The 26,341-nt window shown below is 41.6% G+C and overlaps 1 protein-coding gene across 1 annotated transcript in view; it reads left to right on the forward strand.

Moving 5' to 3' along the window:
* Positions 1-2,400: 2,400 nt before the first annotated feature.
* Positions 2,401-26,341, forward strand: part of SH3GL2 (SH3 domain containing GRB2 like 2, endophilin A1) — an 87,228-nt gene continuing 63,287 nt past the window's right edge. Inside the window, exon 1 of the mRNA XM_061360343.1 lies at positions 2,401-2,496. Within this exon, the coding sequence (XP_061216327.1) occupies positions 2,452-2,496 (45 nt within the window). The 5' untranslated portion in view covers positions 2,401-2,451. The remainder of the gene's footprint in view (positions 2,497-26,341) is intronic.

A 26,341-nucleotide genomic window follows, 5' to 3' on the forward strand; every position in this document is an offset into this window, starting at 1 on the left:
TATTCTTTTGGAATAGTCAACAAATGTACGATCCTTAAACGTAACCATTCAGTTGCAGTTATTTAGTAAGACAGAAATACATTCTTCGCTTTAATTGAATGACATAATTTTCATAGGTCTATTTTTTACCTCTTGCTGTGTTTGCAGACTAAAAAGCCCTTTCTCAAATGTAGGTACAATGGAAGTTTTCTGTCAAAAGCACAATGGCTAGCATGAGGAACTCCTACTCCTCTCCATGCAGTCTCATTTTCCATCCTTTAAAATAATATGAAATAGCTACAGGTTGGGCAGAGAAGTGATTCAGAGCAGCCCCGTGGAGGAGAACTTGGGGGTGCTGGCTGACTAGAAACTGAACATGAGCTGGCTTCAGTGTGTGCTTGAGCCCAGAAAGCCAACCGTATCCTGGGCTGCACCAAAAGGAGCGTGACCAGCAGGTTGAAGGAGGTGATCCTGCCCCTCTACTGTGGTCTTGTGAGACCCCACATGGAGCACTGTATGTGGTTCTGGTGTCCTCAACATAGGAAGGACATGCAGCTGTTGGAGCAAGTCCAGAGGAGGGCCACGAGGAAGATCAGGGCTCTGGAGCACCTCCCATATGAGGACAGACTGAGAAAGCTGGGGCTGTTCAGCCTGGAGAAGAAAAGGCTGCTTGGAGATCTCATAGCAGCCTTCCAGTATCTGAAGGGGGCTACAGGGATGGTGGGGAGGGACTCTTTGTCAGGCACTATAGAGACAGGACCAGGGGTAATGGCTTCAAACTTAAACAGAGGAAGTTGAGGAAAAAGTTCTTCCCTGTTAGGGTGGTGAGGCACTGGAATGGGTTGCCCAAGGAAGTGGCAAATGCTCCATCCCTGGCAGTGTTCAAGGCCAGTGTGGACAGAGCCTTGGGCAACATGGTCTAGTGTGAGACACCCCTGCCCCTGGCAGGGGGGTTGGAACTAAATGATCTTAAGGTCCTTTCCAAACCCAATCATCCTATGATTCCAGTAATACTAAAGTGGATGGAATTGTTTCTACACAGACTTCGGACTAGGCCAGAAAGCTGTGCCCCCAAGTGTGTCTAGGAAAAGGATATTATAATTTGCCACTTGATAATGAGCAGAGGGTTATTCTTTGTTCGCTATTTGTCATGATGGCAGATTTGGTAACGCTTCCAAAAGCGCTGACGTGCGTTGTGTTCAAGATCCTTTCCCTCACTGCAAGTTGCTTCCAAGAACTGTATCAAGTCAGTAAAAGTCAGTGATCTGGAAGTATCGCTCTGCTTCTGGACGCCCAGGTACCTGGTATAGTTGCATCTCCCATACATCAAGGAGCTGACAAGACGTGGGCCTGAAGAGTGTGGCAGTGTAGCTTGGCTGGATGCACCCAGCCTGTATAGTGCACCACAAGTCCACACATAGCTTAGAAACAGCTGTTGGTACTTCTGAAGATGCTGTCATCCCATTTAACTAGCATGTGTTGACTGTTTGCTGTGATGGAATTAAAAAGGCAGCATAGCATGGCTGCTTTCAACCAGCTGGTCTGGTTTCAACAAAGCTTTGTGTGAGTGTGCATCTCAGTTGTGCTAATTTTCAGCACACATACACAGCGTCTGGTCCAGACTGCAGAGAAGGATCATTATATTTGGACCACATTGCTCATGTTGTTTAGCCTTTTGCTGGCAGAGCCTAATAACAGTTAATTACTGTTCTGCTAGTGTTTATAACACTGAACTGCTAAAGTACATTACTTTTATCTGTTTCCTAGGCTTTTACCTTCAAGCCAACAGCTGCACCAGCAGGTTACAAGGGGCAGGCTTTAAATTTGCTTTCTATGCATCACTGACGTTAAGATAGGAGAAAGAAGCAGCACTTTTTGAGGGATCCCGGTTAGCCAGGGTTCGGCTACCATCTGCGGTCTCAGCCAAATCTCCCCTTAAGAAGACGCTTTGCTTACAAACTTTTCTCCACATACCCAGACCACGTTGATACCGCTGAGAGGAGGGAGAAGATGGCCGAGGAGCCCCCCGCCTGTGGCTCACGCCGGCGCGGGGAGCCGTGATGGCAGCCCGAGGGGGGGGCGTGCAGGGTGACCGCAAGCCTGGTGCTGGAGAGACCCCGAGCAGGGGGACTGAGGGGCAGGCGGGGGCGCCAGGCACGGCTCCCCGCAGCCGCCGGCTGTGCGCTGCGACGGAGGCCACCGGAGCCCCCCGGACGCGCGGGAGGGTGCGAGGGGCGGCCTAGCGCGTCCGGTGGAAGGCGGTGCATCCCGCCCTGACGTCACAGCGTCTCCGCACCGTCGCCGCCGCTGTCTGACATCCTCTACCAGGTGTGGGAAAGCGGTCACCGTGCTCCTGCTGCGCGGCGGGTGGACCTCAGCAGCACCCCGCTGCTGCGCTCGGCTCCCCCGGGCTCTCCCCGGCTCCGCTCGGCTCCCCTCTTCTCGTCTTGGCCGCAGCGCGCCGTCCTCGCCATGTCGGTGGCCGGGCTCAAGAAGCAGTTCCACAAAGCCACCCAGGTAGTAACCCCCCACAGACCCTCGGCAGCGGGGTGCCGGGGGCTCCGTGCACACGTGTGCGTACACGGGTGTGCTGCGTGCATGGAGCATGAGTGCGCGTGGGCAGGCACGCGTGTGCGCTGCCTGTGAGTGTGCGCGGGTGTTGTGCGCGGGATGTGCGGATGTGCACGGGGTGCGTACGCATCTACGGATACGCGTGGTGCGCGAGTAGTTCGCGGGTTTGCGTGGACGTGCCGGAGCGTGCACGGTGCGTGAATGTGCCTGCGCTCGTGGGGTCTGCACGGGTGACCACGCGTTTGCGCGCGTTTCGCCGAATGCGTGGTGCTGCCCTCCCGCCCCCGATGCCGGCCGCGCTGCGGCAGGCGGGCAGGGGCTCCCGGCGCGCGGGAGGGGGTGTTGGGCTGCCCCGCAGAGCCAGCGCGGGGCTTCGGGCCAGCGCAGGAGGCGGCCGGGGCAAGCACCCGCCGTGGGCTTCCCGTTCTTTTACCGAGGGCTGTTGCGTGTCTCCCTCTGCGTTTCCTCAGTTCAACTGTGTAAATCAACAATAAACACGACCTTCGTCTTTTCTTTTTTCTCTTTATTCCTCTTCTGATTCCAGAGTACGGCTGAAATCTGAATAATGACGTTTGGTCCTGTTGCTTTAGGCATGGTGTGATATTGCGGGAAGGTCAGGGTGGATGTTTCACCAGTCTTTTGAGTTGTTTCATAATGTAAAATCTGTGTGTTACAGTCTGTAAGGGCACAATTTCTGATTCAGGTTCTGACTCAGCGTGCTTTGTGGATAAATCTAAAATCGTTTCACGGAAGTCAGGGGAATTTCTTTCGATTTAGAGATTTGAGACCAAACCCAGTATGATGTGCCTTTTTTTTTTTTGTTTGTTAGTTTGCAATTCAATGCAAAATCCCCCTTTAGTTTCCTACTAATAGCCGTTGCAGGCGTCTTCAGGTAACAGTAAGCACTGGTAACTAACCAGTATGTAGGTGCCGGCATGTAAGATAAAGCTGCCGTTACACCTTCCCACACCTGTTTTTCATTTTCTCGTCCAGCTCATCTTTTTCATCTAATCTCTTTTGTACTGTGGGGAACTGTTCCTGAAAGTGTGATCCCTGGTGCAAGAATTTGGCTCAAATTCTGATTCTTGATGCCTTGCAATTTCACCAATACCCTTTGCAACTCTGAATGCAGTGGGGTATGTCAAGTCCTGTGTGGCTCATGCAGGCATTGAATGAGATTGTGTCTCACTTTTCATACTACATTGTGCTGCATCATTGGTAAAATAAGCTTCACAAGAAACCTGTTGTCCTCATGACAGATGCGGTAAGGAGCAGTTACAGGCACATGAGCCCATCCTGCAGCGCCCATCTGCTGCTGCTACTTGGTTATTTCTCCCACTGCTACCGACAGTGCTGTCAGAAGTCTAGGAATCATAATTGCTGTGCTGAGTTCTGGTATCAAAAATAAGAGTTACAGTGTCTGCATCATCCAGTTTTAATGAGCAGACAAGATGAAGTTCACTTTTTGATAATAGAAGTCTGAGTTCTCCATTATTGTAAGCTAGTAAGTATGTGTCCACAGCAGCAAAGGTAAGTAATTTTTTTGGAGGGAGCATGGTGTGAAAGGTCTGTGAATGTTGTTCTGTCCTTTAGATGACACTGCTGCAGTGATTGTGAGCAATACTGTAATTTAGAAGGAAGGAAGAGTTTTAGCCGGCTGGAACAAAAATACAAAGTTCTAGATGCCAGATTTAGCAGCCTGGCATCAGATGACCCAGGGATTTTTAGGCCAAGCCTGACTTTAACAGAGTGTTTGTAGGCAGGCCATGAAGACATATTCATGTATGAGAATGACTCACAAGTACGTTGCAAGACTGATCTGTTTATTGGCTTGTTTTCAGTATGAGTGAGAAATCCAGGACTTAGTCGTGCTGACCTTGCTCTAGAGAGTAATCCTTTTGCCTAGGGATTAATCCCCAGGTGAAAAATGGATTGATATTCCCAGTATGAAGCTTTCCAGATAGGACTAAACAAATTTGAAGTTTTAAAAATTCTGAATTATTCCTTTGGTTCTTATTCATGTAAGAACTTGTGTATGATACTTGTTATAAGAGAGTCCTAAGTCATGCTAGAAACAGTTTCAACTTATTTTGCAGGTTGCTGTGTCTTTTAATCCAGTTTAGCATTGTGAAGTCTTTGGTTTAATTTCTGTCTTTCATGCTAAAAACACTTGCAACAATAGTACCCCTTAATCACAGTTTACAGTGGATGCCTCATTATTGGGGCACACAGTTGTATGGCCCATTTCTGGAAGTGTTCAAGGCCAGGTTGGGTTGGGCTTTGAGCAACCTGTTCTAGTGGAAGGTGTCTCTGCCCATTCCACAGAGGTTGAAAGCAGGTGATTGTAAGGTCCATTCCAACCACAACCCTTCCGATGATCCTTATTATGAACATAAAATATTATGAATACAAAATACAGTTCCAAATAGAAGTATAAGATTTTTGTCACAATTTAAATGCTATAAGAAGTGTGTGTGGTTTTTTTTTTTTTTTTGGTGGGGTTTTTTGGTTTGTTTGTTTGTTTGTTTTCCATCTAGAAGTCTGCATTCCATAGCACAGCTTAAAATTATGTGACTTACAGGTCTGGATTGTTTTACACAACGTAAGCACTGTAATTTCATTCATCATTTTTTGACTTGTAAAATGTCAGGCTTACCTATGTGAAATACTGCCATTCCATTTTTCACTAGAAGCCACGCTGAAGAACTTGGAGCCTGTCAAATTCTGTGTGCCAGCTGCAACAGCAGCGAATCACTGAAAACTGGAGGAAACTTTGCTCTTTCTAGAATGAATGGAGTGTTCACCCTTTTGCCTTAAAGAAGAACTTCAGTGGTTTTACCTCTGTGGAGTTTAGAAGGAAATATTCCTGGGTTTGTCAAAGGAGTGTGAGCCTGGAAGTCATGACATTCATGTAGAACTGCAAGATTTTAGATTGACAAGTATGGGGCAGGTTAGATCATTCATTTACTGCGATTGCCTACAGAGCACCTGAGAAGTATCCCCATTTGAATGTTAACCGTGCTGCTGCAAATTTGTCAGACATCCTAGAGCTAAGAAGATTGCTCTAAAGAGTGTTTTTCCAGAAACAGACAACTGTGCTGTGCAACCAAATGGTCTCTTTTCATTAAGGCGTGCAAACTCCTCTGCCACTAGTGCTGTGCCATTGTCACTGAGAGAAATAGCTTCCTACAGGTTTGTGTACAGTATTAAACCCACCAGAATCGGTTTGGGCGATACAGATTTGACAGTCTGGGGCTTGTGAACAGAGTTGTTTTAAAATAGCCTGAGCTTTGTTTCCACATGACTGCATTCATTGCATAATACGGCTCTAGTGAGTCAAAACTAAGCTTTCAGAAAGTAATAATTTCATAACGAAAGAAATAAACAAAAATGCTGGGAATGACCACATCCGATGTTCCCCTGGGAACCAGTGAATAAATGTGACTGGCATTTAAATTGTAGTCCAACTGAGGTGATTTGAACCAGAAAGCCTGTAATTTATTTTCTGCCACTGTATTTTGCTTTTATAATAGCACATGACTTTATTTCTCCCAATACCAAGACAGAAGTCACCAATTTATGCAGTTTTCTAGAGAAACAGGTTTATTACTGAAAGAAACAGCTGAAGAAACCACTTCCACGCCACTCGTAGTTGTCAGTAGCTTGTTGTATTCCCCGACTTTGAGGTGTAAAATACCATGGTCTCTTTAACAATGCAGCCTGTGTCCCTGGCTGTGGAAGGGGGTTTGGAACTAGGTAATATTTAAGGTTACTTCCAACACAATTCTATAATCCTATGACTCTAGCATTTAACAAAAAGCAAATGAGGCTCCTGCCTTGCTGTCCTATTACCCACATACCACAAAATCCTGTGGGTTTCATTGGGGTTCTGCATTCATTCAAACCTGTCTGCATAGGTTCATTTGGAAAAAAGAGCGCATTAGGATTGAGGCAGAGTTTGAAAACGTTGATATCCTGTTTTGAAAGTGTCTTAGAAGAGTGTCTCTCTATTAGCATGGGTCCAGCAAACCTGAGTATGTGCATCACCATAAACTTGTGAGCAGTTCCATTTAAATGGGTGGGTATATGAGTATGATGGAAATAAATGTCTTTATCAAATGATTTTTATATTGAGGTTCATTTGGCTGAATGTTTTTCAGATTCCTTGGTCAGAAGTTTGTAAAGGATTTATCACTGGAATGGGTGAAGCAGTCCTCTTTTATACATGTTTTCTACAGTTGCTAAACTCATACTGCAACAAATCAGTTGTGACCATCATTTCCTTTCATACTGAAAGAGCATGTTGGACTTAGTTCCCTCCTCTTGTAGTGTGGAAACTTGTGAACAGGTAAAGGAAAGAGAGCCATTGGCAGGGTGATGTGGCTCTGATAGAGTCCAAACAGGCTGTTAGAAACCATTCTCTATTGGTTTCTCTCAGTGTGAAGTGGTACATTTTAAGATGAAGGAATGGGAGGAAACTTTTAATCTGGGAATAAAGACTGGTTTTAGAAAAAATACTTAAGTTCTGGAGGGGATTATTTCCATAGCAGGTAGGGAAATTCTGTTTATGCACTGTAGCTTGGTTGCCAGATACAGTATTTACATTTGGCATCATTCTCCTGTGTCCTTTCATTGATACTACATAATTGAAAGGGTGAAAAATTGACCTTAATCTTAATTGCCCTTTAGTTGAATGCTCTGTAACCCTTCTGAGTTGTTGATGGCTTGAAACTGCTCCAATTTCTAACCCTGATAGATGGAACTTCTGCTTTGTGTAGAAAAAGATAATTGAGTTGGTTTCTTGGGGGGGGGGGGGGGGGGGGAGATTTCTCAAGCGTCTGTCAGTGCAGTATCTACCTAGTATATGCAGTTTCCCATTTTATGTATGTATATATAAAGATGGAACACTGATTGACATGCATCTGCAATTTTTTGCACATCTGTGGAGGCAAATATCTGTGGATGCTATGCTTAAAACGCTGCCTGCATCATATTTTATGTCTTGACTTCCATTTTCACTGGAAGTATTACACAGTGAAAAAGAACTGGCTGCTCTTGGTCGTTCATGCAAACCAGCATATTTAACATCTAACTATGCCCTTCTGCCATCAGCATACTGATTGATGGCATGTGTCATAAAAGCGCTAAAGCAGCATGAACAGGTTTAACTGATGTGGATTTTGCAGAGGTTAACTGTGCAGAAAATACGGTAGTTTTATGTAGCTGTCAAGTGCAAATGTAAGGGAGGTGCTAGGGTTGTCTTATACATTTGTTGTGGGGAACGGAGGGTCGAAGAGCTTGAACCCTGTCATGACCTACTAGTGTGTCAGAGAAGTCTTTGAGTTTTCAAAGTTCAGGAGGAGAGAAGGAGTTGAAAATCTGCTTTGCAGGCCTCAAGGAGCTGTTGTCACTTTGTGAGTACATCTGAAGAGAACCTGAGAATTGGCAGCATTTGGTGGGAAGTGCTCTCATGAAGCAAGCCTGAGGCCCTCTTCTCAGTGGAGGTCTGTGGTATCTTCAGGGGCAGCTGAAAACACCTTTACAACAACTTTTTCTTCTGGAACTAAAAAGTCTTGCTTTGTGCTGCTTTCTAGCAATTTCTGTGACTCTGGTACTCATTATCTTTTCACTTACTGGTCGCTGATGGATAATGATGCTGCTGATCCTCTCTTAAATATATGGAGGTATGCTGACAAAAGAAAACTGAGCTACAGCATGGTATTATTGTCATGATCTTTGCCACATCTGAATTATCTAGCCTTTAGTACTTATTTAATCCTGCACTTAATCTTGGAGACAAAACAGTAGCTTTTTCTAAACCTAAGGTTGTAGCACATGTCATAGGAATCCTTCCAACCTGTCACAGAAGTGATACAAATTGAAATAACCATTTTTTTTTTGCCCCCCTTCCTGGAGAGGAAAGACAGAAATTCATATTTACTGTGGTAACATTTTTCACAAGCTTTCTCTTTATAGAGGCTTTATAGACCTGAATGGGGGAGAATAAAAAGTAAGAATTGGATGTTTGAAGTTCAGCATAATTTCATTTGTCTGTGAATGGAAAACTATGTCAGTTTTGGACAGAATGGTTCATGGATGTGTAATTGTAATAGATATGATTCTGATGATGACCTTGTGGCCATGATGGAGGCTGTATCTATAAGAGTAAAAAGCATTTAAAATTTTTTTTTCTATTATGTAACCTGAAACTGGGGCACACTGAGGGGCAACAGTCTGCTCTTGCCTCCTTTCCCCATCACCATTCCCTCACCAAAGAAGGGGTGTTATTTCATCCCAGCAAAGGTGCTGCTGAGGCAGCAGCAGTGTAATCTTGCTACTGGCAGCCTATACTGGCAGCTTGGTGTGATGCCAGAGAAAGTCTCTTGAAAGAATGAAAAGTTCAACCACTGGTTTGGCTAAATGGGCCTGTCACCAGACGAGCGCTGATGAAGTGAATCCACATCTATTTCAGAATAGGTAAGTGCCACTAGCTGGGTTCATTGTCAGCAAAATAGGTTTTGTATTGATGTAATTTCCATTGGGCTGTGATTTGGTCATGTGTTGCTTGGGTTTGTTATCACTTTGTCAAATGGGGATACCATACTGAATCCTTCATAAGCAGAAGTTCTAAAATGGAGCAAAATGTTGGCTCCCCCCCACTTTATCCCCTACTCTGATGTCAGGAAAGCATTTTACGCTGTTAAAATGTTTACACCCTACTCTGCCTTCTTCATTTTTTCGTGGATTTCAGTTTGATCTTTTTAGTAATTTGTGCAATTTATTTATCTATCAATTGTTATTTTTTGACTCCTAAATATCAGTTATTATTGGGTGCAAAAGCCTTTAAATGTAAAGACAGGTTATCTGAACATCTTGAAATAGGGTTTGTTTTTCACCTTTAGTGTTGTGTAGTAACACTGAGGACACAATTTAAGTATCATTGAGCACTGGAAATAATTTCTGTTCTGCTTCTGTGGGATTGACTGCCACCACAATAAAACTCTCATGAAAATTGTTCTTGATTTGATCTTTTATGGCTTTCAGAAGAATACAGGACTTGCTCTTTTCAGCAGCACTAGCCAATTACTCAGAGTTCTTTTCCAGTCTGCATGATTTTAAGTCTTCAAGGTATGTGCCAAAACTTATTTTCATGCAAAATCGATCTAGATGCAGCAAGCAAATTAATAATTCATAAGGTATAAATATAAAAAATAACGTTTTTCTGGGTGAGTCAGTTAGAGCATGTTTGTCTTGGAAAGTTAAGGCATCATAATACAAGGGCTGAATTTGATGTGCTGCAGTTCTACAAGTATAACTCTTCAATGGGTGGGTTTTCTTTTCCCAGTAGGACAGCTTTTCAACTCTGATTTTCTTTGGAAAGGGATCTGAGGACAGCCACCTAAGCCCCATCCTTCTATTGGAATGAGAGTGTTTGCACAGAAATGACCATGGTCTAGCGAAAGGTGTCCAAGGGGTTGGAACTAGATGAACTTTAAGGTCCTTTCCAACCCAAACCATTCTGTGATAATTTAAGATTGGGACTGTCTGGCTACTCTTTCCCAAAGTTCTCACAAAAGCCTGACAAATTGTAGTAAACACCGCTTCTCATGAATAATACTTTATCAAGGAATTTATAGTTTTGCTAATATGTGTGCTGAGAACCATGCTCTCTTGAAACAGATTGGTGTACTTCCTGTTAGTTATGGGTTTGCTTAAGACACAGAGGTTACAGTTTTTTCCACAGGAATGCTTTTGGAATTTGCTTTTTTGTGTTGATTTTTTTAACTTGCTAGATGAATGGGTGGAACATGCTTGGCCCTGAGATGTATGAGTGTGACTTTCAGGTTTGAAATCAGATCAGAAAAGCACTTTAGGGTGTCTTCTATTTTATTCATGCAAAAGCTACGTCAGCTAGTGTGAAGAGGTGTGTTCTTATTGGAACAGTTGAATATGCGTTGGAGCACCATTAAGATGTGTTTGTCAGCCGTGAGTCTTGGAGAAACCCTAGGTAGTGAGGCTATGGTTTACAGTATTTGCTACAATGAAAGGAAGAAGTCATTCCTTGGTATGTAGCCTTTTGTGCACATCTTGCCCTGCACTATCAGGAGGACTGCAACCACTCAACAGGAACGTGGCAAGACTATGGGATATTTCTTCTATATCTATGCTGGCCAAGTGGTTCAAGTACAGAAGTCATACTGCTACTATGTAAGTGAAACAGTGCCATTTTAACCATTGTACCCACCCACAAGTATATTGTTCCTGATCTTTGAACCGGATTCTTTGTTTTCAAAAGATTTGAAAGACCACTGGTCAAAGAACAGTTTGAACGAACTTAGGATTTTGTATTTTGACCACGCAATTTTGGGGAGACTTTTATTTTTGGATCATGATTTAAAAAATAGAAGAAGATAAAATGATTTTTAATGTCAGAAATTTTTCTAATGCATGCAGGGTCTAAATGGCACACTACAAATAGTTTTGAGAACAAAAAAAAGCTGAAATTCAGGATTAAAAAATAATAGTTACTTTTTTTTTTTTAACACACTGTCAACATTCAATGCTAAAGAAAAAGTTGAAGGAAAAAGAAATTAAAATGCCCTTTTTTAAAAACCTGTTACCAGTTTGCTGTACTGCTCCAAAAGGATTTAAAGAGACACTGACAATTCCCTGAGTAGTGTTAGAGCTATGCTATTGTTCTTGATATGTCAGCTTTCATACCTGTGCTCTTGCACTTAATATTTTATTAAGTTCTAATTGTGTGGCTTTTGTGCTTCCATTGAGGCATGAGAATAGAATGGCATGGCCATGCCAATAAAATATATAGGTAGGTAATACTTTTCATAGGTCAATTAGATGTATTGTGTTTGGTTTAGCCTGTATTTGCTATTGGCAGTACTGACAACCAGAGCTCAGCATTCACTGAAGCCTGCACATACTGATGAATGGGGTGAAGAAATGATTAGCAGTTGTCATAAGTCCATTTCATTATGTGATGGGACATTTGTATCCCTGTAATAAGAGGATATGGTGTGTAGGTGTAACCGCAACAAATACACTATTTTACTGCATATGTCATTATATGTCTCTCTGGTTCTGTATAGTCTTTGTGATCTTTGCAGTCTTTCATGGTAGGGGCATGTAGATATAAAAATTTTCTAGGCTGCATGGATCTTTAAATTTTTCAGAAAACCTTTTTTGTTACAGTTTAATTGTTTGTATAAACTGGATAGTTTTGTTTTTTTTGTCCTTAAATCTTTTTAAATCAAACGTCAGCTTCATGGTGTACTTCACTGTCATGTTGCAGAAAGGATGCTTATCTGTGCTTATACACAGAAGGCTCTGTCCTTCTGTTTACTTGTGTTTTTTAGGGCTGTTATAATTTTCTGTGCGTAAGACTTAATGGCATTGCAGAGCAGCATTGCAAGTAATAATCTTTGTTCTTTAATATGAGCTATTCACTAGCACAGAATCGTCCAAGCAGAGGACTGCAACCTGAATATAACCCATGCTGTATTTTTCCAGAGGTCCAGGAGAGCATGAGTCTAGGTAACAGCACAGAGATTGCCTTGCCCTCAGACTGCTACAGCTCATGCTGCAAATAACTGTAAGGCAAATGGATGTATCCCAGTGTCATCCTACATATACACGCCATTCTCTACCTGTGTCCTTGCTGCTCTTAGGACAAAATCACAGTGTGACAGACACTTCCTTTATACAATGCTAACTTGGTATTCAAATTCTGTTAACTCAGTTGCTTGAGTGGCATCATGAAAAGTGGCTTGAAACTGAGACTAACCCAGCTTTTTGTATTGTCATATGCCTTGGCAGTTTGCTGCTTTTGGGGTGATGCTGTATGTAGCAATTACTCTTTCTCTGTTATGGTCCTGGTCTTCTCTCAGGGACTGTGAAGGTCTTAGGAGCTGTATGAATGCATTATTTGTACTTGCTTTTTTACACTACAAATGTGTTTGTTTTTTAGCAGTTCTGCCCACATAACCCTTATCTTCCCTGCTGATTTCATCTCTGCATGCTCTGTGGAAAGGCTGGTGAGTCATTCCCTGCTTCTCTGCATTTGGAGATGGATTTAAAATTCTTGAATCCAATTAGAGTGTCCCTGTAGACATGCAAGCCTTTTTCATTTCATGTTCCTCTGCTATACTTGTCCCTGTGGTGCTAGCAGTGAAATTACTGCAATGCATCGCCTATTCACAGATCTGTATATGATATGTATCAAGCACTCCCAGTTATGAGGTTGTGTACATTATACTCAGACAAGGGAGGTAGATACGTGCTTTTGTGAATGTGTCCATTTTTTTCATGTGTCAGCATAGTCAATACTTAAATGTGCATCTCCCACCATTGGTAATCTGCAGTATCTCTTTGGGAAACTTTAGAATGAAGTAGTAGGTCAGAGAAGATGACAAGCTACTGCCAACATCTGATCAGTGCAAAATATCAGAAAATGGTGCTTCCATTGTATATGTTTGCTTCAAACACAAACAAAAGGGGAAAATGTGGATACTAGCTGCTTTTTGGAGCCGACTTAAGGAGAGCATTATCTCTTACAAATTACAGAATGAAAGTGACTTTTGAAGTGGTGATTAATATTTTATGTTGCATATCCAAGTTGCAAATTATGGTAGTTTAATGAGACAGCATTACTATTTTGATACATAGCATAGTCAGCTGTGAACACTTAAAAATCATGAGGTGGACCATTATGATACTGAGATGCTGGATTAAAAGCATGAGTTTTAACAAAATACTTCTGGACTGGTTTTGTATTGTTCTTGATTTAAAGCTTTGGATGTTCATGTTTCCAAACCTTCCAGTAAGTGCAGGGGCAATATGCTCGCCTTCAAAGGCCATGAAGTAGACATTTTCAAGTAATTATTTGCCTCCAGGCTCTGTAGCTTTTAGGAAAACACTAAATAAAATAGATTTCAAAATCAAGAAAGTGAACTTCCCCATAGAGTAAGTATGTGGCCTTTTCATTCCATTGTTGGTGTTGGGATAATATCCTTCCCAACAAGTGACCTCAGCCACTTTTCATCAGTCTTTCCCTTGAGGCTTTTCACCACCTTGGTCACCCTCCTCCAGCCACACTTTAATGGTTTGTTGTCCTTCCTATACTGAGGTACCCCAACTGCACCCAGCACTCAAGGTGAGGCTGCACCAGGGCAGTGCAGAGTGGGACAGTCACCTCCCTTGACCAGCTAGTGATGCTGTGCTGGATGCACCACAGGACACAGTTGGCCCTTTCAGCTGCCAGGGCATGCTGTTGGCTCATATTGAGCATGCCATCAACCTAAACCCCCAGATCTCTTTCCAAAGGGCTGCTCTCCAGCATCTTTTATGTATAACCAGGATTACCATAGATTCTTGCGCTCGCTGTTGTTAAATTTCATATAGTTGGTGATTGTCCACCTCCAGTCTATCTAGATCGCTCTGTAAGGTCTCTCTATCCTCGAGGGAGTCTACAGCTTATCCTAATTTAATATCATTGGCAAACTTAATTAATGTATGTTCAATTCCTTTGTACAGATCATTTTTAAAAACATCAAAGAGCAGGAAATTGAGCCCTTTCAAACCCCACTGGTGACTTGCCACCAGTGCATCCATTTACTATAACTCTATGAGCCTGACCTGTCAACCAATTGCTTACCTAATGTGTTATGGACTTGTCCAGCTGTATGCTGGACATCGTGTCTAGAAGATGCTATTGTGAGACCTCACTTGGAGTATTGTGTGCAGTTCTGGTGTCCTCAACATAAAAAGGACATGGATCTGTTGGAACAAGTCCAGAGGAGGGTCACGAGGATGGTCAGGGGACTGGAGCACCTCCTTATTGAAAACAGGCTGAGAAAGTTGGGGCTGTTCATCCTGGAGAAGAGAAGGCTGCGTGGAGACCTCATAGCAGCCTTCCAATATGTGAAGGGGGCCGGGGAGGGACTTTTCATTAGGGACTGTAGTGGTAGGACAAGGGGTAATGGGTTAGAACTTAAACAGGGGAAGTTTAGATTGGATATAAGGAAGAAGTTCTTTCCTGTTAGGGTGGTGAGGCACTGGAAAGGATTGCCCAGGGAAGTTGTGAATGCTCCATCCCTGGCAGTGTTCAAAGCCAGGCTGGACAGAGCCTTGGGTGACCTGGTTTAGTGTGAGGTGTCCCTGCCCATGGCAGTGGGGTTTGAACTGCATGATCTTAAGGTTCTTTCCAATCCTAACTATTCTGTGATTCTATGCTAAGAGTACTGTGGGAGACAGTAGCCAAAACTTGCATAATAGATGTAAGTGCTACACATCCTCTCTATTGCATAATATGCTTTTAACTATTTATGTTCACAACAGCTGTGCATGAAACTTCATTAACCCGTTCTTAAGACTGTCAAGAAAATTATTCTTGAGTCCCCTACAAAGTTTGTTTTAAAAACTCACATCCTCCAGTTCTACTTTGTGAATTGTCTTCCCATGTGTAAAACTGCAGAGATGATTAATGTGTGCTGGGTTGTATCTTAATGCCAGTTGGAGTAGTCTTACAAAATTGGCAGGCTGCAACTCAGTTCTTCTGCACTGCATGGAGGGAGTGAGCTCCAGGTGAATTTCACAAAATGAGCTCTACATGTCAGAGACTCTGACTATAGGATGTTTAGTGGCAGTGGGAAAGGAAGGCTCTAGCTAAATGAGGATCACTGGACCTATATGGAAATATTGGTATATAACCCTGGCAAATACATGTGATTTTTGTATTAACAATACCATTGTGATTAAAGCCACTATGAAGCCCATAAAAGTAAAACAAACTGTAGAAGAGAAAACTGCTGTGCAACTTCTGTTCAAATAGCTGCTTTGGTCAGAGGTTTGAAGACCAGGAGTCATGTCAGTTCCCAGCCAACACTTACATAGTTGTGTGAGGGCAAGTATGCAGTGTAGTTCTGCCTGAATAGGAAGGTGTGAAAAGGGAAGGACGAGAGGATGATTGTGTAGTGTCACTCATACTGACTAAAGAGCCTGAAGTAAAGAGTTATGGCTAGCTTGGCGGATAGACCAGGCCCGGGGGTGCAGTGTCTGTGTATGCCTTAGAGATCAACCCAGATCTCCAGGTTCTTAGAGAATGCACGGGCTGGTATTCAGTGCAGGTGATGAAAATGTAGTACTTGCTGAAAAATTCACTTGTGCTTTCAGAGTTTTCATCTAGGCTCAAGGTTTTGACATAAGGCTAGGAAGACAGAATTTGATACTTTGAAATAAACAGAAGCTTGTGAAATAAATATTTATACATAACTTAGTAAATATTTTTGTACAGGTAAATTCTGTAGTTTTAATTTGTTCCAAGTAAAGAAGATGTATGTAAATTTTTAAGTTCTTAAAATCCTCGTGTTTATTATTATTTGATTGTAATGTATTACAGATCTTTTTTTTTTGGTCTGCGTATTTTAGGGAACTAAATAGATTCTTCTTCTGCTTCAAGTTCTGCATAGTGATTTACTTTGAACTTGAATTCTCAAATAAGTGATTCTTCCTGAAGCTACTTCTGACATATTTGAAGAATAGTCAAAACACACATACATTAAAAATTTGGTGAGGACATTAAGTAATTTATCCAGTGATGGCATGAACTACTGTGGTGGTCTGTGATTCTGACGTAAGAGGTAAGTCAAACTGAGAGGGTTATGGTATGTTTTTTCACTGGTAAACAATAATTGAACAATAGTTAAAGCTCAGGTAGGCTTGTGGTATGTTTAAAGTAGAGATATGTGCTTGGGAGTAAGTATTCTCCATGTTATTAAGTGAAAAAAAAAATTGCAAGGCATACCTCTTTTACCGATTTTCCTCCCTGATCTTCACTGATATATGTATGAAATACTCCAGTATTTCTTGATTTTGCTGGTGAGGCCACTGGCTGATTTGTCCTGTGGAGGTGGTTCTTGCTAATACGTAATCATGTGATAACAGGAGTAATGCTTTAACACCAGCAACAAAATGGAGCAATTTTTGCTGAGTACTACATGTTTTCACAAAAATTTTGTCAGGTGTTCGTAGACTGCAGCGTTTAACCATGGGATGGTGAGGATGACAGAAAGTCCTTGTAAGTATTTGATTGGAACACAGAATTTTCAGTTTGCAATTGCAAGCATTTTTTTTTAAGCCTGGGATTCATTGATTGTTTGCTGTTATTTCTTAAGCAGTTTCAGTTTCTTAGAGGAAAAGAAGCTATTCAGAAGTGGAAGGCTCTGGAAGCAAGAAAGACATCCAGTGACACTGCAATCCACACACTGCTTGTAAGCAAGTACGGTATAGCTTTGTGAGAGCAAGGGAGCCTACCTTGTGAACAGTTCTGTCAACTCGTTTCGCAGCAGCATAGAGGACCACATCATCTGGGCCTTTCCCTGAAGTTCTGATGCTGCTCAGTCAGCAAACTCAGGTTTAATTCAGATGGCTAAGTGAGGGACCACTGAACATCAGGGATGCAAGTGGTAGCAGAATTACTGTCGGGAAAAAAAAGAAAGAAACAGCTTTGATGGAGTATCACTCTGGAAAACGCTGTGTTCAGGAAGCAAGAACAGTTTGAAGATGAGCACATCAGTGAGGATTACTAGGCAAGACTGGTAGGTGCCATCTCACTGGCATTTTAAACCAGATAAGTCTTTTTTATCCTTCTTCTCAGAGTTTCCTGTGGAAGCTCTCTGGTTGCGCAAGTATGAGAACTGGGGATTTAATTTCCCTAAAAAAGGTGTGTTAAGTAAGTCCTTTCACATAAATAGTGGCTTTTTCATAGGAACAGAAAAAAGATATCTTGAAAATTTAAGTTTCTGTTGTAAGCTGTCTAAAAAGGAGAAACAGACATTCAAACACAAATTCTGGGTCTAAAAATTACACATCTTCAGAGTTGGTCTGAGGGAGGAAAATTGCTGATGCATTTCCAGATGAGGGTGCAGTCTTGATAGAGAATGCTGATACATCACAATAATCCCCATTATCTTCATCTGAGTAACTTAAGGAAATGGTGGTAAACAGTTAAGAAATTAGTCATGTATAGTAATACACACATATTTTTGACTATACAGTACAAATTACATTAACAATATTAGTCTTCAGTCTTGTTTTGTGCGATGAGAGTGTCTTTGTGATGTAGTGATGGCTAAACTTCTGACACATTTCAGGCTCTGACACAGTCACTGGTGCTCATTATCAAAGTGTCATAGCACATCTAAGCCGTTGCATTGCATGCTTCTAGTCTGCAGCAAGCACAATTTCAGCTTAATTCAGTAAATAATTTTAAACTGCTTTTGAGCACTAACCTCTGCAGAATCCAGCACTGACAAAGGGATATCTGTTCAAGATAACTGTTTGTAGGAATAGCATATCTGATTAAGACAGAAGGGGAAGTTGTTTGCAGGGTACTTTGAAAGTTCAACAATGTCAGTAAAATAATTTTGTAATTTAACTTTATATAGAAAAGTGCATTTGGCATTTTGGTCATGTTGAAAATACCCAAATCTCAGCATGCGTGCTTGAGATTTAGGTACTTGCTATGCCAAGTACCTAAGGGTTAAATGAGGTCTGATTTCTTGCAGTCCATAGGTAGAAAAAAAAAGAGAAAAAAAGTTACTCCATTTGTCAAGGGAGTTTTCAAATGAGACAATAAAAATAAGTACATTGATCTGTTGGCTTTATGGCTGAGACTACGTTAGTATATTTATTTTGAGCTTTGGCAGTTTGAGAATCACAGAAGATACTCGGCTGAAAAGCCAGTACTGACCTGAAATTTGCATGAGTATGTTAATGATGCCTATCTGTGGGACATTACAAGGTCACATTTCTTCTAGGCTTCCCAGGAGCACTGCTGGTTTGAAAATTGATCCTTCCCCTCTGTTCTTTCCGTTGAGCTTACTTGAACACTGCTCTGTGACATTGAAACAGTGATGCCTGTTTCAGAGTTTTCAGTCAAGTCTGTGATTTCCAGCATAGAGTGTACTATGTGGTGTTGTCCCAGAGGATGTTGTTCCCCTGTGACTTCTCCTTGAAAGGAAGCTGCATTTAGTCTGAGCTCTGCTTTAGTTTTTGTTTATTTCAGCCTGAGAAAATGCTCTGTATAAAGAAGCTTGACTGTAGTCGACTTCTGTCTTCTAGCAGAACACTAATAAGTTTACATCCCTTTTCCATTCAGAAATACTTCAAATGTCTGCTACAAGAGGGAGAGTGAAATGTCTTGTATTTCCGTGTTCCATCTTTCTTTTCAACTCTCCTGATACTGGTCTGAAAGAAGCACTGGAAAACTGGTTTTCAGGAATTAGCAGCACATGTTGAAAGAAGAAAAGAAAGTTCAGACTTTTTTAGAAATCCATCTTGGCATAATCATGTTGCTATAAGGTGGAAGACAAATCCAATACTGTTCATGTATCTGGTTTGGTGGTGTATAAAGACAGAACCGTATGGGAAGATACAGAGTGTTCATACAAGTATCAATATGATACCTGCTTTTCTCTGAAAACATAATAGTAGCCATGCTGAAATAAGCTGGTCATAGTAATAGTATGTTATAGTAATAGTATCATTTAAGATTGATTTTGCCATGGTGGTGAAGTCTAGTGAAATTTAATAGGAACTTGAATTCCTTCTATCATATGACGTTAACTGTTCTTAAGTCTTTTTATAGTACCTTCTCTAGAGCTCATTTTTGTTTTGATGGAGTTGTATGAATTTCTCACTAACAGGTACTCAGAGGAACAGTTTTAACAATGAAAGAAGAACTTGCCTAATTGGTACTGTTGAACTAGTGGAAAATAGTCACCATTTTCAGCAGTAGATAAAAGGTTTAATTTCTGTTTTCTCCACTAAGAGGTATATTAAAAAAAAAAAAATAATGCTGGTGGTTGCCTACTAGATGAACAAAATTATCTGTGTTTCCAACAATGAGGAGCACCTGTTTCTGAGATGAAATACAGAGCTTCAACCAAATACTTCTGTGTTTAGTTTTTACTAATATTTACTTTTGCAGAATAAAAGGGGGGGAAAATTGAAACGGAAGTTTGCTTAATTGTTTATTCTCCACTGAAAGAAAACCACAGAGAATTGTGGAAGCTGGGAATAGCGTTGTCACAGCCAGACCAAAAGCTTGACGAAGTTCTACTAACAGCGGTATACTTTAGCTTTTAGTATCATCTCTCGTTAGGAAACAGATGAAACTCTGATGTAATAGGAAAGGGAAGAGGCTATTCTGAGTGCTTACGTTATACTATCTTTTTTCACTTTGTTACCAGTGCAGCCTATTGCCAGTAATTCAAAGGGAACTGAAGAGTTCAGAACAGCCTGTTTTCTGCCTTGCCACATTGTGGCAGCTGCATTAAGGAGGGGCTGGAAACATGTTGCATTGGACAGATACCCAGGATTTCATTGCTGAAAGACTACAAGGATGCTTAAGGAAAGTTGAGTGATCCCAGTGGTAAGAGTGCCCCTGTCATTCTAGATCCGACTGAATCTCTTTGAAAGAGAGAAATTGTCATTAGGGCTTATAAAAAAATCATAACCAGGAATGTTATGTTGCTGAAATGAATTTTAGACTGCTGGTGGGTTGAAGTGGTGAGAGCACTAGTGAGAATTTGTGGAAGTTCCATACTCATACAGACCGTGCAAGGTACCAAACAAGTTTTTCTAAATTGCTCCTAGAAAGGTGCTTGTGCAGCTTAGCATGATTGTGTATTGTATCTTAGGATAATTCAGAGTTAAGCTTGGCTGTGATTCTGAAAAACCTTGAGCTCTTAGTCATAGAATCACAGAATAGTTAGGGTTGGAAAGGACCTTAAGATCATCTACTTCCACCCCCCTGCCATGGGCAGGGACACCTCCCACTAAACCATGCCAACCAAGGCTCTGTCCAACCTGGCCTTGAACACCACCAGGGATGGAGCATTCACAACCTCCCTGGGCAATCCATTCCAGTGCCTCACCACCCTCACATTAAAGAACTTCTTCCTTACATCCAATCTAAACTTCCCCTGTTTAAGTTCTAATCCGTTACCCCTTGTCCTATCACTACAGTCCCTAATGAAGAGTCCCTCCCCAGCATCCCTGTAGGCCATCTTCAGACACTGGAAGGTTGCTATGAGGTCTCCACACAGCCTTCTCTTCTCCAGGATGAACAGCCCCAACTTTCTCAGCCTATCTTCATACAGGAGGTGCTCCAGTCCCCTGATCATTCTCATGGCCTCCTCTGGACTTATTCCAGCAGTTCCATGTCCTTTTTATGTTGAGGACACCAGAACTGCACACAATACTCCAAGTGAGGTCTCACGAGAGCAGAGTAAAGGGGCAGGATCACCTCCTTCGACCTGCTGGTCACGCTCCTTTTGATGCAGCCCAGGATACGGTTGGCTTTCTGGGCTGCGCACACTGCTGGCTCATGTTCATTTTCTCATCGACCAGCACCCCCAAGTCCTTCTCCTCAGGGCTGCTCTGAACCTCTTCTCTGCCCAGCCTGTAGCTGTGTCTGGGATTGCTCTGACCCAGGTGTAGGACCTTGCACTTGGCATGGTTAAACTTCATGAGGTTGGCATCAGCCTAACTCACAAGCGTGTCAAGGTCCCTCTGGATGGCATTCCTTCCCTCCAGCGTATCAACTGAACCACTTGGCAAACTTGCTGAGGGCGCACTCAATCCCACTGTCCATGTCAGCAACAAAGATGTTGAACAAGACCGGTCCCAACACCAATCCCTGGGGGACACCACTCATTACTGGTCTCCAGCTGGACATTGAGCCATTGACCACAACCCCTTGCGTGCAGCCATCCAGCCAGTTCTTTATCCACCAAGTGGTCCACCTATCAAATTGATGTCTCTCCAATTTAGAGACAAGGATGTCATGTGGGAAAATAAAGTCAATAAAGCCTTTGTTGCTGTCATTTCAGTACGTTCTCAGACCAAACTAACCTGGACTTCTTGCTTGTCACAGGAACCAGGAAATGAAAAGGACTTTGTTATTGTCACCTAGGGCTGTAATTGAAAGTGGTGGGGAAAATTGCACTTGTCTTCAGTGACAGGGCGCTTGCTCAAGGACTAAATGTGCGCTGGTTAGAAATAAAGGAATTTTCATTACCAACTTCCCCAGGCATCTTGTGCCATAGTCTGTCTCTCTTGTGAGTTGAGAGCCTGGTAGCTGAGACCCACAGCTGGGGATCTCATTATCCACTGGCAGCTGAAAAATGGCTTAGGAACAAAGTTATTTAACTGGTATTTTATTGCATTAAAAATGTGTCATATTTTGTGTATTCTTTGTGCTGACTAGAGGAGGGGGTAGTGCTTTGAATAGTGATGTGAATTGAGACTGCCTGAGGGAAACAGTGACATTGACAGTGTAAATGTATTTTCCATTTAAACCTCACACTTTTGCAAAGGAATAAGAATTTAATAACACTTTGCTCTTCGGACATGGCATTTTTAGCGTACAGAGGAAACAGCTACAATTTCTTATGCTTGCTATTCCTTCACCTTTTCACTACTTACAGTTTGGAAGGAGAAGCACTTGGGAATTTGAAGTCAGATAAACACTGGTTCCTGCAGTAATTCATCAAGGAAAACGGATATTTCTGCTCTACTTTGTCTCTCTTTGCTATTCTGGCTATAAAAGAATGAACTTCTCACACAAGGTAACATCTTGAAACAAGAAGTTCATTTTTTCAGTGTAAAACAATAAATTCATTCTAATATGCACATAAGGGAAAGACTTGTTATAGTCTCAGCCAGAGATCTTGGCTCTGGCTCCTGCTTAAATGGTGATTGTTATTGTGGCTGACGGTTCAGTGCTAAATGACAAACATCCGTGACTAAAGTGCCCCTGGTTCAGGTTAATCTTGGATCCAGAGGCTACCTGGCTGGGGTTATGGCCAGTTTACATGCTGTAGAGATAGAGGATAAGAAGGAGCTGTTCTAAGTGCATCAGAGTGGAATCATTCTCTCCATCCCTTCAAAACAAGTTGTACTCTTTTTATTGCTGTTTGGCTTCAAACAGGGATAAACCCTGGGACAGTGACATCAGGAAAAAAGAAATCTCCACTGTTTTTCTAAGAGACACAAGTACTTCAGTTCCTGATGAGCCGTACTTGGAACACATTGTTTCTGTGGAGGGTTTGTCGCTCTCCTCATCTCCAAATAGTCAAATATGCTGTTGAGGCTGTCTCAGCAGCACTAATTAGCATATTCTTTCCTGCTGGGAGTTAAAGTGACTGTGCTGAATTCCCATTCTTCGAAGAACCCCGTTGGTTTGCATCAGTCTGTTTTTAGGTATAGAGCAGCACGTCAGTGTAACAGTTGTTAGGAAAATGTTAAAGATGTCACTGCTGACACCTGCGACATCTGTGCCTGTGCGCAGTTGTATCTCTTCTGTCTTGCACTGGGAGCACCCCCTATGTGCTCGGTGTCATGTGAGCCAGCCCGAGGCAGAGGGATGACTGTGGAGGGCAGCACTGCATCCCCCCACGGAAAACGGTGCTCTGTGGGATCCAGGGGGGTCGGGGCCCTGCATCCTGATGGGCCGCTGGCAGCTGCTCAGTGATTTCAGCACAACACTGGGTCAGGCCCTGACTTCATAAGTTGCAGTTACCATCAGTTATAAGTGCCAAGGGAGGAGGGGCTGAATGAGCTTTGCTTTGCCAGTGTCTGGCCTTCCCGGTCAGTGTAAGAGTATTACAGTGGTTACATAACGCTGCTGTGGCAGTGCCCCAGCATGCATGGGCAGCGGATTGTGTGCTGCAGGTCGCCTGGTCAGACAAATTACGGCCTATGAAGACCTTGTAGGAGAGTCTTTCCCCTACCCTTCTGAACTGCTTTATTGTCAGGTCATAAGATGGTACAAGCTACTTTTATTCATTTGCCTGATAAGAAGTAAGGCTGTGTTTAGTGAGAGGGTATGATAAGCTGCATATGGCTTATCTGCAGGTTACGTCATGTCCCACAGACACAGGCCGGGGACTCAGCCGGTCTTGGGCTGGCTGTGCTGGGCTTGTGCTGTGGCACTGCTGTCATGGCCTGTATTTATCCATTTGTTTAGAAACAGCTTTTCCATTTCATATGATCTTTTATAAAAGACGTTAAGGACATCTCCTAAGAAGCCAAGGCATCTAGAATAAAGTAATTTTTTTAATTATTTACAGTTGCATACATGAAAAGTGAATAGGTGATATCATGTGATAGTTGTTGTCAGTGTTTTGCCATTTCTAAAGTTTCATGTACCTTGGTGACATACGGATTTTACCTGAAATGTCTCCAGTCCTTTTTGCTTAGCTACTAAATACTAGTAATTTTTATTATAATTTAAAAATACCTAAGAGCATCATTGTTACCAAAAGCTGACATAATATTCCAGTAACAAAGACTCTGGAATTCTTGGATGTTTGACTTAAAGATTGTCATTAAAATTGAACCATGAAAGGATTTCTAAACTGTTTTCTTTGTGCTTTATGAACCCTGCTGTTTGGTGTTTTAATAGTTCTTTTAATTATAGTGAAATTAAATCAGGTGGTGCCACAGGTGTTTGTGAACTTTGTGTCCCTTCTGCAGTTTATATATCTTATTTCCTTTATTAAGCCCTGCTTTTTAAGGCAATATCAGTGTTAAAAGTGCTCAAAGGCTGCTTACAAGGCTTTTGCTTTTAATCAAAGGAATGAGAACAACAGGAATTGAAAGAATCTTGGGATAGTGCAATGCTTTGATACTGTTTAAAGACAGTTTTCCTGCAAGACGCTTGTATATGGAAACTCTTTACTGGCTTCTGATTGTAGACCTATTGTCAAAATGCTGTGTCTGGAGTATGCTTCTTGCAACTACAGCTTCTTATGACACAGCACTACTGTAATGACAGTACAAAGCAAGGAATTACATTTGAGTTTATCAGCCATGACAATGTCCCTTTAAATCTGTGGTCTCTTATTAGTCCCTTCAGTCATTTCTCCTGGTTCCTAATCTACTAGAAAATGGTGCCTCAGATATGTATCATAATACCAGTGTGAATTCTGTGGAATATCAAGGAATCTGAGAATATACTGCTGTAACACAACCAGTTAACCAGTAGACAGCGAGTTACCAGTGTACAACATGCATTGCTTTATCCCAGGGTTACTTCCATTGCAGTCATAAGCAAGGATAGAACAGTGGCCCTTCTGTAACTACTTAGAGATGATAAATAATGTTTCAAAAGCTTTCAGATCTTGCAGAAATTCTTTTCAACATGTTTTGTTAGGGAAACTTTTGATTGTTGTAAGACTAATGTGCATTGGAAAAGCACAGTATTTAAATGCATGTAGGTTACTTATCTTTAAAGGCTTACCTATGTGCTTGCTTTCACTGGTCTGAAATTGACTGCTTATTTATGCCATCAATATGCTTGCTTCTGTGTGAAGGAGAGTGTCGTTTTACGGAAAAGCTTCTGTTACGAAGATATTGTTAAACATAGTGAGTTTCCAGGGAAGTACCGCTAGGACTTAAATATGAAAAATAAGAACTAAGGGTAAAAAATCATTATCACACTCTGATTCTTAGATTCAGACCTAGAAGCCAGTTAATAGTGGAAAAATTATTTGTTTCCATTTCTGAATATACAAAAACTTCTCAAGTTACAATTGCACTGAAGTGTTAATTTGTTAAGAACGGACTTAATATGTTAGATACCAGGAAATGCTATGCGTCAAATATGAGTAATTGATGAACGCATTTCACCGTTAGCTGGCTGTAAGTATTTCACCAGAATCTGGGATCCCATTTATTATTTGGATGGAAAAAAGAAAAAGAAAAACCCAACCCACTAAAATAAGAAATTGGCAACTTTGTACTAAAAAATAGAGATTTTTATTTTAAGCCTATATGGAATCATATCAAACCCTAGCACTCGTACTTTGAAGAGAGATTTCTCTATGAAAAACATGGCAGAGAATTTTTCTGTGCCTTTGTACAAGTCCATGTGTAATCAGTTGAGATTTCTGACAGGAAAGGAGTAGATAGAAACTGAAATTGAGACAGCTGGAAAATGGAAGTACATAGTTTGAGATACTACACCCAACCTCAAGTAACCCTCCTTGAGTAGCTGTTTCCTCCTATAATGCACTTATGAGCTAAATAAGAAAAAAATATTCCATTATCTACACAGTAGTCCCTTCCCAAAGTCTTTCCCCCACATGGAAAGATTCTAGGCAGGAAATGGTGAATCAGTTACAGAGTTAAATATAACAAATGTATGCATAACATTCTCAAAAAAGTTGAAAATGTCAAATGCATGTGCTTTTAATCTCTTTAATTTATACTTATGTGGCATCTTCAGAGTAGTAGTTATATTTTGAGAACAAATCGTTATTCTTTAGAATTTAAAATTATGTGTGATTTGTTTGGATTTTGTTTTGTTTTAATTTTTTGTGTATATGTTTTTGGTGGTGTAGTTTTGGATTTTTGTGGGCTTTTTTGTATTTTTTGTTATTGCTGTTTTGTGTGTGTGTGTGGTTTTGGGGTTTTTGTGTTTTGTTTTGTTTTGTTTTGTTTTGTTTTGTTTTTTCCCACCCTGGAAAATAGTAGCCTTTTAAAAATACTTCTTTAATGTCCTAAATAGAAAAAAACTGCACTTAGCAATTAAGTTCAGTGATAGCAGCAGTACTGGATTTCACCGGCTTAACAGTGGTTATCTTTTGAATGATTGAGTAATCCTCAACCTAAATTGAACCCAGCTGTCTTAGCTTGTTATTTAACTGCTGCAGCTTCTGGAATAAGCATGTGTTCAGCAGAACCTTCCTGGAGATTATCTGTGCTAGTG

This window comes from Neopsephotus bourkii, unplaced genomic scaffold, assembly GCF_033783945.1.
Source record: "Neopsephotus bourkii isolate Nb327-2 ecotype Australia unplaced genomic scaffold, CSIRO-AGI_Nbou_v1 NB_1020, whole genome shotgun sequence".
Taxonomy (NCBI): Eukaryota; Metazoa; Chordata; class Aves; order Psittaciformes; family Psittacidae; genus Neopsephotus; species Neopsephotus bourkii.